General features: G+C 43.3%; 1 protein-coding gene across 1 annotated transcript in view; it reads right to left on the minus strand.

Annotated features, from left to right (window-relative positions):
• The window catches only part of TBC1D9 (TBC1 domain family member 9), an 89,574-nt gene that overhangs the window by 22,508 nt on the left and 49,470 nt on the right, over window positions 1–17,596 (minus strand). Inside the window, exons 4-10 of the mRNA XM_087816493.1 lie at window positions 14,458–14,686; window positions 13,574–13,835; window positions 11,424–11,631; window positions 6,184–6,390; window positions 5,073–5,243; window positions 4,350–4,500; window positions 1,403–1,617 (exon numbers count right to left, since the gene is read on the minus strand). Of these exons, the coding sequence (XP_087672619.1) occupies window positions 1,403–1,617; window positions 4,350–4,500; window positions 5,073–5,243; window positions 6,184–6,390; window positions 11,424–11,631; window positions 13,574–13,835; window positions 14,458–14,686 (1,443 nt within the window). The remainder of the gene's footprint in view (window positions 1–1,402; window positions 1,618–4,349; window positions 4,501–5,072; window positions 5,244–6,183; window positions 6,391–11,423; window positions 11,632–13,573; window positions 13,836–14,457; window positions 14,687–17,596) is intronic.

Here is a 17,596-nt window from a genome sequence, read left to right on the forward strand (position 1 = left end):
CATTATTTCCAGCTGGAAGAGGAAGGTCTTGATAAGTGCCAGTCACTTAAATTCTAGAATAACCTGCTTTATTAAAAGATATTATCAGATGGCTCATAAGGAGATAGAAGGCTCAACGACTTTAATAGTCTTCTTAATTAAAAAGGGGAAGATCAAAAGATAAATAAGAACTCTTATTATATCAGAAGCCAACTCATTCCTATACTCCTTTGATCTTCTAGAAACCAGTAATTGTTCATCAGATTTCTACAATATAAATGTCAAAAAAGGAATTCTGCTCTATCTAATAGGCTCTTTCTTGTAGTAAGTCTTACTCAATATGTTTCCAAGTGAAATCATTACTAAAATTCCACTTGAGAATTAACCAGACGATTCTAGGTCATGACATGACTGGTCCTGCCTGGTTCCTTAGTTATCAGCCAAGGTGTTTTTAAGGGTCTACTTTGTCACAGGCCCTGGAGTAGGTACTGGAGGGAGGGAAGGAAAGGACACAGTGGTGACAAGTCACGAAAACGCAGGGCTTAAATGTTGGTGTCAGAGAGAGAGAATAATGATATAAAGGTTAATTACTGAATTTTGCAGGGTATATTTAACTATCAAATAGATAAAATGTGGTATAAGGAGACCTGTAGAGTGTGTGTGTGTGTGTGTGTGTGTGTAGAGGAATTAAGCCTTTAGCTTTTAGCTGGATGGCCAGGGAAGGCCTCTGAATATGTGGCCTTTAAAACTAAAGGTCACATTACCTTGGAGCTTTCTTGATTGTGGGTTGTGTACCAGTACAAGAGATCATTTTAGTATATGGGACAACACTTTTTTTATATCAAATTTAGCTTTTATTTAATGTGTGCTGTATTAAACATAACCATGGAATATAAAAGTTACACTCTCAAGGTCATGACTGCTTAGGAAAATGCAAAGTAGGGTCACTGTGGGACCCAGCACGCACAATCAAAGGCCTGGTGCTGTCACCCCATGATGAGGGTGGACCGTAGAGTGACCATGGGGCACTTTCTCAGGTCACCTGCTGGACAGTGACTCTCATCATGGCACTTGTCTCCTGGCTCCTCCACTCAGTGCAGTGGTCCTCAACCAGGGGGATTTTGCTCCACAGGGGACAGATGGCAATGCCTAGAGATTTTTCAGTTGTCACGATTGGGAGGTTCTACTGGCATTTAGTGGGTAGATGCTATTAAATATGTTATTAAACAGGAATGTTCTGAGATATCCTACAAAGCACAAGACAGCCCCACACAAAGAATTATCCAGTCCACGGTACCAACAGTGCCAAGATCGAGAAACCCTGGTGCAGTGAAGTGGTATCTCTGATGACCATAAAGTCTTTCTTCTTGTTATTTGCTAGCCAGTAAAACAATTATTAGTACAAACCATCTGTGACCTTTACCTGGCAGTACCCTATGTTAGGGTTTCGAAAAGCATACGCTGTTAAGACTCTCCTCAGAGCGGCGATGCCCATCTCATTCTGGAAAGCTGGGTGTTCCGGGAGCGAGCGGTGCAAGTCCCTCTCGATCTCCTCCGTGGCGAGATTGTACTTCCCCATGGACTTCTCCACGAGGTCTCCGTAGTACCCGGGGTGTGTGGCCTTCTCATTGATGGCACCTGGCAGATACCAACAGACACCATGTCAAAAAGTGGAAGCCCTGCCCTTGGTCTGCAGCCTCCACTTACCCACTGAACCTCTTCACGTTCCCAACTGTTCAAAGGACACTTGTGAAATAACAATGAAGTCCCACAGGCAATGTGGTGTGCTGCAATCTCGGCTGGACGGGGACATTTAGATGGGCCTCCTTCTGTCTCAGCTCCACAGTAAGCTGGCTGTTTACAAACCCCATAAGGGGAGGTCTACAAGCTGAAACGCCCGTGTTCTGGCAGCTTCCACAGACCACCCTAAGGGGTCGAGAACGAGCAGAGGAGGGAGGTAATAAGAGGAAGCCTAGCTGGGGCCTCAGCCCTCCCTTCAAACATAGCCGCTCTGCTTTTACTTTATTGGGGTTTTCCTTAAGATTTCACTTGAAAAAGGTGATTTTGCCTCTCAAAACAAGTTTGAAAATTTTGCTGAAATGTAAGCTCTGAAGGGCCTAAACAGCCATATTGAAGAGTATAAAGCCATAGGGAGAGTAGGTAATAGAATATGTGAGGGGCTTTTTTAGTTGCTGAGGTGGTGAGGGTGTTCCTAGCAGTGGTGAATGGCTGCCACGGATGGGAGCCTTTGGGGGTGGGCAGGGGGATGGAAGGGTGGGCTGAGATTCCATTTAAAAAATTTTGAAGGCCGAAAAACCCTGTATACAAATATCTAAACCTAAATATAATTGTAATTTATGTAAGTATAAATTATATTTTCCTATGTTATATAAGTATAATTTATATATATATTTGTAAACTATATATACACATATATGCGATATATACAAAATATCTACATACATATACATTATAAAATATGTGTGTATGTATGTGCATATATATGCATACATGCACATATATATTCATTTGTATTTTACTGTTTAGAAATTAAAGCCCTTAGGCTGGCCCAGTCCTTGTCCCTGAAGGTCACCCAGAGAGCTAGCCTTACCACTCACACTTGTCTCGGAAAAATCTATCCGACAGCTACTCAACATTGGCGTTAGCTCTGTTCTCAAGGGAGATCTGCAAGGCTTTCTTGCCATTTGGCCTGCACTTCCCTTCAGTGGGGACACTTGGCCAGGTCCTTGCACAGAGTCCCTAGGGGTCAGGGGAAGCAGGGCAGGACCCAGGTGGGGCTCCCCTGCTAGGAGCTGGACTCTCCCTATGGGCAGCTGACTTCCACACGAACCCCGCCCTCGGTGAACAGGCTGGAAATAGGGGCTTGGTTTTCTACTCGATCGAGGTGGCTTGTCGACCACTCACCCTCTGGCCTCCCGTAGCTCATCACAGTTAAAGAAGACACTGGGTTTAACTGCCAATGTCTCTGCAACAGTGCGCTGTTGCACACTGTTTCCTGGTGCTCCTTTTGTGTTTCACTGTCATCTAAAACGTGCTATAAGTAACTTCTAATTTGGTTAATGAAGATGAAAATGGAATTTCCTGTTTATTCCGTCAGCTGCCTGAATCAGGCTGTCAGGTTGGCTAGTTCACCAAACACAAGGAAGACAGAAGACTGGACATAGGGGGCGTCTTGGGCTGGATTTGAAATTAGAGAGAAGTTGACTCAAATTTGGGTTTCTAAACGGGGAGCTATGGCTGGTCTACTTAAGGGAAATGAAAAACAAGACCTGTAAATAAGAGGACAAACTCGTTTTACATAAAACTGATAAAGCCAATTATTTTTCAAGAACCTATCGCCCTATTTCTGAGATGTTAATAGACCACATTATGGGTGATTACCATGTACATCGGCTTTTTTAGCAAGAGCTATGAGGGTGTGTGTTTTTTTAAAGACTTTCCTGTAAGTCTGAAAACTCTTCTTTTAATTTTAATGTCATTTTTTTTAAATGAAAGGCTTTCATGGTAGCACTGGAGTTGGACCATCTTGGGTTGAAAAAAAAAAATTCACATCCACCTGTGGAGAATGATCACATTTCAGGCCTCTACCCAAGCAGAGCAACTGATTTATATAGTAAAGACTGGGGACATTCAAAAGGAAAACCCTGATGTTTGTGACAGACTAGGCTGGGAGGAGGGAGCCTGGAGGACCTCTGGTTTCTGATGCAGGGCCCCAAGGTTTGACCTGACTGGGTTACGTCAGGGCATGAGCGTGGCTTGTGGACCAGGGAAGGTGGACACATCTTTCCCACGGGTCCATGACGCACCTCCTTCTAACCTTCCCGACACCTCCAGCTAGGAGTAGAAGTAGGATCTGTGTAGGTTTTCGGTTACAGTGCAGACTCTGGTTCCTCCTCTGTCTCCAGGGATAACCAGTGAACTCGAGTGGTGGCAAAAATCCAGGACAAGGCTTCCTTATTTCCCCCATTCCCTCCCTCTCCACCCCAATGACTGCTCTGCCCACGTGCCACACTTCCACGTCTGCTTTCCTAGCAGATGTTGACACTGCTGGGAAAGTATCACGAGGAATGATACTCAAGTCCTTCGAGTTTTCTTTTTTCCTAAATAATGTCAGCAAAGAAACAGAAGAGGTTATCAGGACTCCAAGGTGGTGGCTTTTGACATCTGGGCTGCTGAATACGTGTCCTGTATTTTTATCGAGGGACTTCAATGCTCTGGCCAGGAAAGAAGGTTTAGCTCTGCACTGGGGTTTGTGTATTTAAAAGAGCTCTGATGCATGACAGAAGGCTAAGGGGAGCCCCAGGGTCCCGAGGACTCCAGGCGCAGTGCCCCGCCCCAGCCCGGCGTACCTGAGAGCAGCAGCCAGAGCTCGCCCCGCATGCTCTCAGGGATGCCCTTCAACACCAGCTCCCGCGTTTTTTCTGTGCGGTACATGCAGATCCCTTGCCCGTACTCAGCAAAGTGAATCTTCCAGGCTTGCTCCTTCAGAAATTCCTTGGCCTGAAAGAGATAATGACACATGACTACACCCCGAAGGACTTCGGGGACAGTGAGAAGTTCGATGGACAGTGAGAACTCCTCCCCTCATGAACCGAGCCCTGAAGTTCTGGGCAGAGCTCATAAGAACAAAGAACGCAGGTTTTCTGGCATCGTTCCCTAATTGGACCCATCTATCACATCCTGCGGTCCTGTCACGGAGCCTTCTGGCCCCGAGTCAGAATTCCTCTTCCCTGAGACGGGTCAGCAGAATGCAGATTATACTAATGGCTTTATGGCCATGCCTCCAAGTAAAAGCGAGTTATGCTTTTTAAATGTGCCCTGAGAACTTATTTGTTGGTTGACGTAAAACAATAGTGAAATCAAGACAAAAAAACGTCACCCATACCCTCTGTAACTCCCGTCTCCATCCGTGAAAAGCCACTCTGAAACCTAAGGACATATTTAGACAAGATCCGCTTTACTTACAGGAAAATACCTATTTACACAGATATGAGAGTGCTTTTATTAAGAAATACTTGTAAATGGTAATTTTCTATTATAGGAAGTTTCAGGGAAGAGCAGGAGGTACCCACCAATTTCGGATTGAATTCCTCGGGAGACCGCCGCCGATACATGGTCATCAGGGTCTGTGTGGCCGTGGGGACGCTGTTGCCATTTAGGTTGAACTGGCGTTCTCCCTCGGAATCCGAGCTCGAGTTTTTCTGGGGGCTGGAGGACACCAGGCTGCTGGGCCGGGAAAACACCTGCAGATGCAGAGAGGACAGGGACATTGGAAGGGCCCGGGCAGCAGCCCTTCAGGGTCCTCTACAGATAACAACAGCTATGTCCTGGCTCGAGATGATTCTTGCTTTGTGAAGAAGCACAAGGCAGCCAGCAAGTCAGCACTTTGATGGAAATCAGACAGGCTCATGGGCCACAGGCTATAGAGCTTCAATCCTCAAAACAGGTTTTCCCTGTATTTCAGCTGCATTTTTGCAGCAAATTGGTTGGCCATTTGTCTCTCTGATTAGCATATATGCAAAGCATGCTGTGTTTGAATCAGCTACTTATAGGGCCACCCCCCCCCCCCCCCCCCCCGCCCCTCTAGTTTCTGGTGACTCCAAAATTCCCGCAGAAGCTTGGAGCAGGGGGACAGGGGCAGGAATGTTACTTGTGAGCTCATCATCTTAACAACATGTTTTAGCTGCCAGGAACTTGCTCTGTTCCTTGAGCTAGAGAAATATCTCCTGGGCTCCACATTCCCTGGATGTTGGTCCAGGTGCAATTCAACAGGGACACAATATGTATTTTATCATAATGATGTTGTATTTCACCATTATGATGAAATCATAATAATGATGTTGTATTTCAGGTTTGAGATTTTATTTAGTGACCCCTGTACCATTCCCAGAAAGGTCCACTATATGGACAAGTCACTTGCTGTGTAATCAGGACAAATGACTTCATAATTCTTCAATTGTAAAATAAGAGACTCAGATGAGATGATCTATACGGTTCTGTCCAGCATTATGGTCCCAAACTCCATGAGACTTAAATAAGATATTGCTCTGGGCTTGAGGGTAGGTGGTATATCCTAGCTCAGCAGCAAAGCTTGAAGGACAAACAAAAAAACGGGCAAGCAAGCGAACACCTCAGGCTGAGGAACAGGATGAACCAAAACACCTGCAGGTGCCTTCCACAGACCTCGTCGTCGGAACTGTTGTAGCTCCCTGCAAACTCTTTGTCCGAGTATATTCTGGAGGTCGTCTGTTGCAGGAAATCAGAGATCCTCTGCACTAGAAAGTCTCTATCTTTCAAATTGGCAAACAGGAAAGTCATCCTGTTCCGGGTGCTGATCGATAAAGGACTGGGGAGTACGCTGGAGCTGTCTGCCTTTTCTACAATTGTCACCTCAAAAGAAACAGGAAACAAAGAACATTACTTCCCAGGGATTCCCCCACGCCAGCCCCTGATCAGGACTAAAGAAGGGCCACAGCACTCTTATGTCCTGCAGGAACCACTCATGTTTTATTGAGGCAAACTGAGATCCTTTGACTCTGTTCCAATCAAATAAAACAGCAAATCAAAGTGGAGCTCATACCAGAACCTAGAATCATCTTGCTGGTTTTTCTAAATCATTACGTCCAAACTGAGAGTGATTTTATGCCCCCACTGAGCAATTTTATGTTACACTGGGCAACAGCTGGAGGCATTTTTGGTTGTCACAGTGGAGGGTACAGCTGGCACTTAGTAGGCAGAGGCCAGGATGCTCCTAGACATCCTATGGTGCACAGGACAGCCCGCCCCCAACGCAGCCCGGCTCAGGATGCACACAGTGCCAAGGCTGAGAAACCTTGTGAAGGAATTCGCTGATTTTCATTAAAATTTCATGGAGCCATAAAGGAGAAGACTCCTAGCTGCTGCATTATGCATATGAGACAAAAAACAGTCCTGATAACGGTTCCTTTTACCAAGCTTAATGTTGAGATTGTCAGAATACCAGCAATCTTTCAAATGTCTCCCTGGGATCCCAGGGCTTTGCAGCCCTCAACCCCTATTGCTTCAGAGACTCGATTCTGAACAGACATGATGTAAACAGCTTAACTGCAACCCCATCTGCATGGGGGATGGCGTGTGTGTGTGTGTGTGTGTGAGAGAGGGAGAGAGAGAGAGAGATGAAGTAAGTCTACCACATCAGGAGAGAAGTACAAAAGGGAGACATCTGTTTTAGCTCTGAACTGAAGACATACATTTGGTGGTTTATAATAGGATTTTCATCAACTGGAAACTAGGATAAGTGCATTAGAACTTTTTTTCTTTAACACATTAGGAAAAAAACACCAAACAAAAAACCCTCCAGGCAAGCCCTAGAGAAATGGCTTAATTGCAGTGGATCTGACTATATAATTAAAGTTTTTCCCCTTCTTCATTTCTACCTGCAAGCAGTCTAGACAGGTCCAACTTGAACCTCTTCATCAGCATTTTCATGTGAAATACAATTTCCTTCAAAGCAAAACTTTAAAAACTTTTCTCTCCCTCTCAAGGCTAAGGAACCTATTGACGTTGCCTAAAAAGTTCATGGGTCAAGTGCAAAGTGGCCATCACCAGGATCCATAAAGGGACAAACCGCAGGACCTGCCTTCTATGCTCGGGTTTCATAATTACACATAGTTAGATATATATTTTAAAGGAATCACATTCTTTTTTCCTAATGCAAAAAAGGAGCTAGAGAAATGGGGAAAAACCTTATCACGAATAGGATTTTCCCATGACACTTAGGGCAAAAGTTAAACAATGCTTGCTCTTAAATGACCTATAAAAGCTCCTTTTCTCACAACAATTTTTTTTCCTGATTTTTCTGGGCACCAGGTGTTGGGACTAAGTGGCAGATGTCAAGGGAATTAAAGGTTCAAGTTCTGTACCTAAAACCCAGAGAGCTCTGTGGATCTTGATAAAGTCCAAGTGGAAAGTCCTTTATCTGGCTGGATCATAAACACAGAAACAGCCAGCAATCTCCCACATAAAACACATGGATGCTTGCTCACACACGGGTTACAAAGCATTTGTCATCAAAAAATGAGTCCTAGTACATCTGTATCCCATAAGCTTTGTGCCACCAGGAAAGGGTAATAGCTATGTTCAAGTATTTTACAGTTTAATGAAACACATTTTCATTACCTTGGGTTATAAAATAGACTGGAACTTAATCAAATCTTGGAGTTTAATATGGAACACTCACAAGGTAATTTGTCATTGAAAAAAAAGGGGGGAGGGCGCTGCATCTGGAATCTTTACCCAATGAGGAATCTGATTCGTTCACTTTATGTTCCTACTTTGCTGCCTCAAAAATTTCTTCAAAATCTATAGCAATGTGATCCTGTGTAATCACTGATGATCTGTTGACTGGGTCTCCCCTGAGTCTAGATGTAGAATATATGTTAATAATCTCCAGTTAATTCCTAGTGCAGCTAATGCTAAAAATGGCCATTCCAAATAGGACTGAACATTCCTACAGAGGCCCCTGCTGATCCATGAGCTTAACTCAGTTCCTGAAGGTGCCCGTCCAGGGAGACCCGCTCTCTACCCAGATTCCGGAAAGAGGGTGGGTGGGGGCCCCACCCCTTGGCTTTGTCATTATCGTTACCGAAAGGTAATAAAAAGTACATTAAGTCCTTTGCTTCTTCCATTAGTGGGGTTAGGGCTCCACCGTTAATTTATCTCAGAGATTTGTCAGGGTAAGGGGGGGCACTGCCGCTTCATGAGCTGCATCCGCCAACCAAAGCATGCTTTACTTCTAAATGCTCCCTCCACTCTGCCCCTGCTCCGAATTCACCCTGAACTGCCACTGAGTTCTCTGTCCTACTACCTGTTAGAAAACTAGCAAGCAGAAGATGGGCTGAGAATATTAACCCCCACGCTCCCAATTCCCCTGGCTCTCACTATGGTTTTGTAATCGCACTAAAATGTAAACAACTAGCTGGACCCAAAACCTTGGCAGGTTCTGAACAGGAGAGCAGGTGTCCTGAGAACGCCTTCAGCCCTTCTCTGCTTATTTTCCTCTGGTTCAGAGAGTGATAACTCGCTCAGATTCATAAACAGCACCTCCATGGTTATTCTTTTACATATATATATATTTTATTGCTTTTTAGAGACAGAGGAAGGAGGAGAGAGAGAGAAACATCACTGATGTTTCCTGCACATCCCGTCCTGGGATTGAGCCTGCAACCCGGGCATGTGCCCTGATCTGGAATAGAACAATGACCTCTTGGTTCAGGGGTCGACACTCAACCATTGGGCCCCACTGGCCGGGCCATGGTCCATTCTTAATCTCAAGATGGGTTTCCCTAACCCTTTTAGGCAACTCTACTGCACTCAGGTAGTACTTGATGAAGAAAATTAAGTTAGTAATAACAGTTTATGGCAAAGAAGGTAAATTGGCTGAAAAAGTTTTAAAACCCATTTCAGAGTCAAATGTAAACACTGTTGAATTACCCATCTCAGCATTCACCATCAAAAAAGTATCTTGGTCTCAAAAAGTGTTATAATACCAGTTAGCTCATCTTATAAGAAGAACTAGATGTGTCAATCGCCCAACATTTTCCATTCTCTTTAGTCCATCAATTCAGCTGCTAGGAAAATTATACATTTGATTGGGAGAAAACGAAAAATAATGCAAAGGTCCAATCATAGGTAACTGAATATATAAAGTATATATCCAGTGAATGATATATTATGCAGTCATTAAAAATTACATTGTAAAATAGTATTTAGTGATACAGGGAAAAGTTTAAATATATACTCGCTGTTAAAGGAAATAAGCAAAAAAATAAAAATTCTCTTTGTTTCGTAACTAAATAGCATCAATGCTATACACATAGCAAAGTGCAGAAAAAGCCTGGAGAGCATTACAGCAGAATGTCCACAGTGGTTGTCTTTGAATGGTGGGACGAGGGGTGAATTTTTTTTTTTTTTTTATTTGTCTATATCTCTATACAAATTTTCTGTAATGGTATTGTATTATTCTTAAAAGAAGAAGAAAAAAAAACACAGAGAAAAAAGTGTTTACATAAATGATTCAAAAAAAAGAAGGCAGAGGGACACTTGAATCCTTGACTCCAGGAATCTTAACAAAGGGCCCACCTTAGTAACCAAAACTTCTAACAACCTTCGCTTCTAGAAAGGATCAGGGGAGGTTGAAAGTCTCCAGGTTAGAAACTGCAGGACTGCCAGCCCCTGACACCCTCACCTGGAGCTCCTTCTCAACCCAAACCTCAAGCAAGGTTCCCACACCATCACCACTGTGAAGGACGATAGAGCCCTTCTCCACCCCAGATACAATACAAATGCTCCTTAGTCTTGACTGCACATGAGAATCAGCCTGAGCTTTATTAAAATGCAGATTCTAAACTTGCAGAGATTCAGACTCAGCAGATCTGGCTGGGCTCAGGAATCTGCCACTGTGGCCAAACGCCCTGGTGGTTCCAGTGCAAGGAACAGGAGGACCAGATCTGAACAACACTAGGCCATCTCCTTCAGACCAAGCTGCCCCTCAGGCTGTGAGCGAGGTGTAATAACTACATTTTCTAGTTTCTGTATTTGATGCTTTGGCATCTTGGGGCGTTGTAGACCCTAGTAGGACCACCCTTCCAGAGTTAGACAACTCCTAAAGACTCATCTGGGAGGGGGCCTTTCACCTGCAAACCAACCCATCTGGAACTCACACCCCAACCACCCCCTTTATCCAGCTCTCACTCCAGGACCAGATATCATATAACAAGGAACGGCCCCTACGCTCCAGACCCATTGAAATTATTCAAACCAGCCAGTACAAAGCCTGCTTACCCTGCTTCATCTGTTCCTTCCCTTGGAAACCACAGTAAATACTCTTATGCACAGTTTCCCCTGCTCCCTTTGCCTGCTGACCGACCCTGGTACTTATCCAAGGGGCCCCCATGGTTCCTCCCAGTGGGATCTGTGAGTTTAACAATCTCTTTGTTCTTTCTTTTTTTATTTTTTCTTTTATTGCACTCTCACTTATTCATTTTTATTGAATTTATTGGGATAACATTGGTTAATAAAATTATATAGGTTTCAGGTGAACAATTCTACAGTACATCTTCTGTATATTGTAGTGTGTTTTCACCACCCCAGAGATACAATCTATCTTTCAATGGCACTCATCTCCTGATCCGTTGGCCTCACCAAACCTGAATAATAAAAAAATCTCCATTGTAAAACACTAGGCTACCGTTGGAAGAACTGTCAAGGATCCCAAAGTCACTTATATCAATGGCAACACACAAAAGGGTGGCAGGTGCAACCAAAGAATTATGAACATTCACTAATGGTTAAAAGCCAGCCAACTTCTAGTAAAGACATTCCTGGTTTACACAGAAAAGTATTACAAATGCAACTTAAAATACCCATTTTCACCTGATGCTTACCTCTCGCAGTGGGATAATGAGGCTGCACAAGTTTTCCTCCTTGCTGGTAAAACAGATGTAATTTGTGGACACAAACATCTGCCCCAAAATGTGCATTTTGTTAAATGGGGTCCAGAGGGTGCAGTCTGTGTGGCCATCTAATTTCTCATCTTTGGGCAGCCGGAAAAGTGCACGGTACCTCTCACTCTTGGCTCTGGCGTCAAGATCGCTGGAAAGCAATAACAACAACTCACCTCACACAAGAGAAATGTTTCAATACCTTCTAAATGGTAAGGCCATGGAGGGTGCCCAGCCCATCCTTCCCCTCCTTGATCTTGCAGGGGCTTATCCCTACCTTTTTGGCTTTCTATTGGCACTAATGCCAACCAACCTATGACCCAAAAGCATACTAAAATTATTTTAATATAGCCAGGTCCCTTGTGTAGTCATTTCATAATCAATATCTGTAAATGTTCAAGAATCTTAGGGAAACTAGGCCTGGACAGGAAATTCATTCCTTTTCTAAAAAGATGATTACATATACACTATCCAGAGCCACTTGTGGGGGGAGGGAGCGCTTATCTTCTAAAGGAAGACCTAATGAGAATGCAAACGAGCCTCTGGTATCTGCTGGTATTACTGTCTGCCCTAAAAAGACAACAAAATGGTCTGAAATACAGAACAACCCACCTCGTGGACAACTCGAGTTTCCAGCCTCAGCTGGGTCCTCTGCTGACTACACCCTTTCCCTTGACTTCCTTTTTCCTGTTCATCATATAGGCTGTTAAAACCTCTCCCTTCAATCTCTATCCGACGTTAGCCTTTCGATGGTCTACTTTCTGGCTTCACACAGCAGAGCTAAGCAGGAGCTCCCTCCCTCCATCTCCAAAATTACCTCCATCCTCACTACTCCTACTTCCTTCCCCTGTTACAAAAGGAGAGGTCTCGGCACACAGAAGCGTCCTTTTCTATGCCCTATAAGATGTCACATTTAAAGTTATTGGCCCGGCCGGGAGTGGCTCAGCGGTTGAGCGTCGACCTAGGATCTAGGCGATCGGGGTTCAATTCCCGGTCAGGGCACAAGCCCGGGTTGCGGGCTCGATCAATGACTCTCTCATCATTGATGTTTCTGTCTCTCTCTCTCTCTCCTTCTCCTTTCCTCTCTCTGAAATCAATAAAGATATATTTAAAAAATAAATGAATAAAAAAAAATAAAGTTATTGTTTTCTTATACTTTCATCTCTATGCTCCCTCCTGGCCCTGCACCTGCCTTCATCAACATATTCTTCCCATCCTATCCTGTTTTCAAATCTTCTGCATTCTAAAAAGATCAACGCCCCTCCTTTACCACTGAATTTCTTTAACAAGCAGCCTACACTTGCCTAATTCCCTTTCCTTGTCTTTCACTTGCTATTTAATCCACTGCAGTAACCTCATTCACCCTCTACCACTCCACTGAAACATGTCTCAGATCACCAAAGACATCTTCACTGAGGTCACTTCTGTCAGGTTCCAACTACCAGCCGTAGGCCAGCGATTTTCAACCCCATGTGTTACTGGTCCAGTCTTCAACTAGATGTCCTGCCGGCAACTCTCACTGAACAGGATCACGTCCCCGGACATGCTCGTCCCTCTCATTCCCCATCTCAGTTTAGGGCAGTTCCATGCACTCAGTCACACTGTAGAGCGTCAGTGTCTCCCTTACTCTCTCCAGCTCTGCTCCCACATCCAGACTTCCAGGCTTCTCAGCAGCCTTTCCGCCCCGCTGCCCTGCCACCTTCCAGACGTGCGATGGACTCCTTCCCTCTGTGCTTTTCCCTCTGCTGGGGACAAGCCATCCTGCTCAATCTGCAGGGCCAGCTGCTACTACCCGAGACTCCAGCTCCTCGCAGCCCGTGCCGGAGGCCTTTCCTTCCCTCTGCCCCGTCGCCCCACGTGTGCGCCCACCTCATGCTGCTCAGGGGACCAGAACAGTGCCCGTCACGTTGTGCTGGAGCAGGCCCGTCTGCCTCACTTACTGCTCTGTGAGTGCCACAGTCTTTTTCACTTTTATAGCTCTACCCAGAAAAGCGTTCAGAACCCTTGAGGTGTTCAGAAAATGTTAAATTTCATGCTCGAATGGATGGGTTTCTTGTTTCCAAAGTCTGTAAGATTCAGTCTCTGGCACCTACCGTTTCAGAGCAGACACTTTTTTCGGAGATTTCTTTTTCAGTTTGGGCAGGGATCGATCTTGTTCGAATCCCTCATTGTCTAAGAGCTGCCTCATGGCTATGTTGGCGAGCTGCTCCATTAACTTGAAGGTCTCGTTGATGTTGAGAAACACGGAGAAGAAATGCTCACTGGACCGTGTGCTCACTTTGATCACGTCGGGCAGAAGCAGCGTGGCGTTCTTCTCGAGCTGCGTGATGTCCACCCACCGGATCACCAGCTTAGCTGAGCACAGGGAGCAAGGCTTGGTCAACACCCGGCTCCTTAGAATCCCTCTGAGACGCTGCAGTCTCACACCCCCAACTCCCGGGTGCACTGAACTCCTTTGCATCTGAGTGTCCACATCTATTACTGTTGTTAGTTATAAGAGACAAATTCAAACCACATAAATTCTGAGTTCATAATTATTATCAATTTAAGTCCATGCCTACTAAATTACACCTTTGGTGAATCTTTATTACTTAATAGCCAAATTTTTTTTACAAATATTGAACTCAAAATAATTCAATTGTTAAATAGTTAAAAGGCAATGTTGCCCAGCCGGGATGGCTCAGCGGCTGAGCATCGACCTAGGATCCAGGCGATCGGGGTTCGAGTCCCGGTCAGGGCACATGCCCGGGTTATGGGCTCGATCAATGACTCTCTCATCATTGATGCTTCTATCTCTCTCTCTCTCCCTCTCCTTTCCTCTCTCTGAAATCAATAAAGATATATTAAAAAAAAAAAAAGGCAATGTTGACTCAGTCATAACTATAGATTTATTTTTGTTATTTTGATGTGGTTTATGAGCTCAGGGAAACCTCAGTAGACCTTCCAAAGCTTCTCTCTGAAATCCTAGACAACTTACCTTCCCTTCCCATAAGAAAAGAATAAAAGCAAAGGTGGTTAATACTGAGGTACATCCAACCCTGACGGGGGACCTTCCCCTTCCAGTAGCTGCAAGAGTAATAGTTGACGAGTTTCTCTTCCTCGGGCATCCCAAACAGCCTATGGAATTTCACGATGGCCTCTTTGAACTTCTCAGTGTCATCGTCTTCCTTCACATCATTGATTTTGTTGTACTCGGCAATAATGCCCTAAGTAGGGATGAAACAAAAGCACAGAGCCGGTGTTACTGGGACTGGAGCTGCTGTTTTCTGTATGCTGTACATACTGGAAAGGAAAAAAAGAAACCCAACCATTTCTAAGGCCAGAATTTTTTTTAAAAAGTTGATGAATTCTTTTCAACCGCAACCCCCCAAATTCTAAGCCACCTAACAAGTAGCATTTGTGTACAAAGAGATTTTCAAGATAACAATACAGATTTTATCATCTGTTTATTTGTGCTAAACATTTTTCTTAATTTCTTCTTTTAAAGTTTTTATTGTATTTTATTTATTTTATTTTTTATTTTTGGTGCTATTCTAGGTTTACTTAGAATAAAGCCTATAATTTTATTTTATGTATGAGGAAATGTAATAGTTTTGATAGTTCCACTGATTTTCCTAGTTTATCATGATAGTTATCCCAAAGGTCAATTACTGCCTTTTTCTAAAATCAACAAAACTTCATCATGAATGGACAAGAGAGGAAAGACAGACCAGAAGGCATACCATTAACTGACACTTGGTCACAAACTTACTGTCTCAGGGCCATGAATAATATCAAGGAAACTAGAAAAAGGAACAAGCAACCACTTAAACAGAAAAGGGGTGAATATGAGAAAAAATTATATTAGACAATTTTTGGTTAGTTGCACAGAAAGTGAAATATTTGCACAGCAAGTGGCTGGCTTAATCTGTCTAATCATCTTAGTAGCTTGAGAGGCTGTTTCATTGTTATCCAATTCCTCCATAATTCCCTGTAAACTGGCTTCTACATCTATTTCTTGATAAAAAATGCTCCCTTGAGCCTAGTCGGCGTGGCTCAGTGGCTGAGTGTCGACCCATAAATCAGGAGGTCACTGTTCAATTCCCGGTCAGGGCACATGCCCGGGTTGTGGGCTCAATCTCCAGGTGGGGACGTGCAGGAGGCGGCCAATCAGTGACTCTCTCATCATTGATGTTTTTCTCTCTCTCTCTCCCCCACCTTCCTCTCTCTGAAATCAATAAAAACATGTCTTAAAAATATGCTCCCTTGAATTCCACCTTGGACTGTAATCCCTTTCACCTCGTCTTCATCTTCTCTGATCCCAAAGTAGCACTGAATAGCAAGAGCTTTCAAGCACAAAGGTTTGGGGTTCAAATCGCAACAATATCACCACATAGCTGTGTGAGGGTCGGCAACCTCTTGGATTCTCCTTGATGTGACTGAACCCTCCATATTCCACGAAGAGAAAATTGAAACTGCCTCATACCTAGAATTTCTGCCTTTGGGCTCTTCTGCTTCCAGTACATCCTGGATGCTCCCTGCAAATTTACCTTCCTAACATTTGTTTTGACTACAAATTCTTGTTATGAAAATCCTGAGTGGTTCCCTACTGCTATCAATCTAAAATGCAAAATTTCAGACCATTCACATTTTGGATCCACTGCGAGGCTCTTACCTAAACTCAGACTAAGAAGACTAGGGAAAGGAGCGATGTATAACAAGCCAAATGATACCCATATGTTTTGAGTGGAAAACATTAAGTTCAGATTCTGCTATCCAAAGATGTACTGAATACTACATTCTCTAACGCTCACTTAAATTTTAAAAAGAAAATGTTTTTGCCCTGCCCAAGTAGCTCAATTGGTTGAGTGCTGTCCCATGCACTGAAAGGTTGCTGGTTCAATTCCCACTTAGGGCACTGGGTTGTGGGTTTGAGCCCTTCAGGCAGCATAGGGAAGGTGACTGATCCATGTCTCTCTCTCTCTCTCCCCCTTCCTGTCTCTAAGCATGTCCTCAAGTAAGGATTAACAAAATAATAATAATAATAAAAAAATATATAGTATAAAAAAAAGAAGTATTTTTAAATATGAGATTTATGAGGATGTAGCACTGAGAAACATCACTCTGAAACGTTCTGGGGCCTAATACACTCATACAAACAGACCAGGCCTTACCTACTAGTTTCACCTAGTGAGGGTAATAGTCCACATAAAGCTACATTCCCAAATTTCCCACCTTTAAGAAAAGAGAGGGTCTCAAATGCAGAACCTCTTCTTAGTTTGCTGTAGTTTGTCAGCCAGGTAGACCAGATGATGAAACAAAGGGATGGAACATCTCCTTCATAAATGTTCTACAGGTTCTACATCATATGAAATAGGTCACCTGGTTCTAGGCAACAGCCCCATATAACTTTGGAAAACTACTACAATCCAAATGAACAAGGGACACTGACAGGTAATTCACAAAAAGAAGAAAATGAACTTAGCAAACACGAAAAAGGGTTCAACCTCATAATCAATCAAAGACAGAAAATTAAAACAGTAAGACACCAACTTTGACCTGTTCAATTTGAAAAACCATTTAAATAACTATTATAGAAAGTAAGCATTGGTGTAATTGCATAGGGATTCCAATATACTGACAATATCTACTAAGGTTCATTCAAAATGTTAAGCAGCTTACTCCATTAACCAACTTTTTGTAATCTATCCCAAAGGAAAGAAAGCAAAAACTATAGGAAACGTTACATGAACGAAAGTGTTCAGGGTATTATTGTTTGTGCCTGCCCCCCACTACTCTAGAAGCTAAGAAGACACCTAGAGAGAGGGAGATTGTAAGGTCCGTTATGGGATAATATAGTTATTAAAATAACTAAAATGCATATAATAATATAATATATATGTGACTTACAGTACCAGTTAAAGAAAAGACATGATACAAAATTAAACGTATAGTATGACTACTATTATGATAAAATGCATGTTAGAAATATAGAAAGAAATACACAAAATATTTGAATTATGTTTGGCCCTACAGTTAATTACAACATTCAGAATTTATAAAAGTTAATTAAATCTCTAAACAAATTTGTTGTTCTCTTAATTACTGGACAATCTGTGAAAGTTTAAAGCATTCAT

This window comes from Miniopterus natalensis, chromosome 4 (assembly GCF_054644295.1).
Source record: "Miniopterus natalensis isolate mMinNat1 chromosome 4, mMinNat1.hap1, whole genome shotgun sequence".
In the NCBI taxonomy this organism is placed as follows: domain Eukaryota; kingdom Metazoa; phylum Chordata; class Mammalia; order Chiroptera; family Miniopteridae; genus Miniopterus; species Miniopterus natalensis.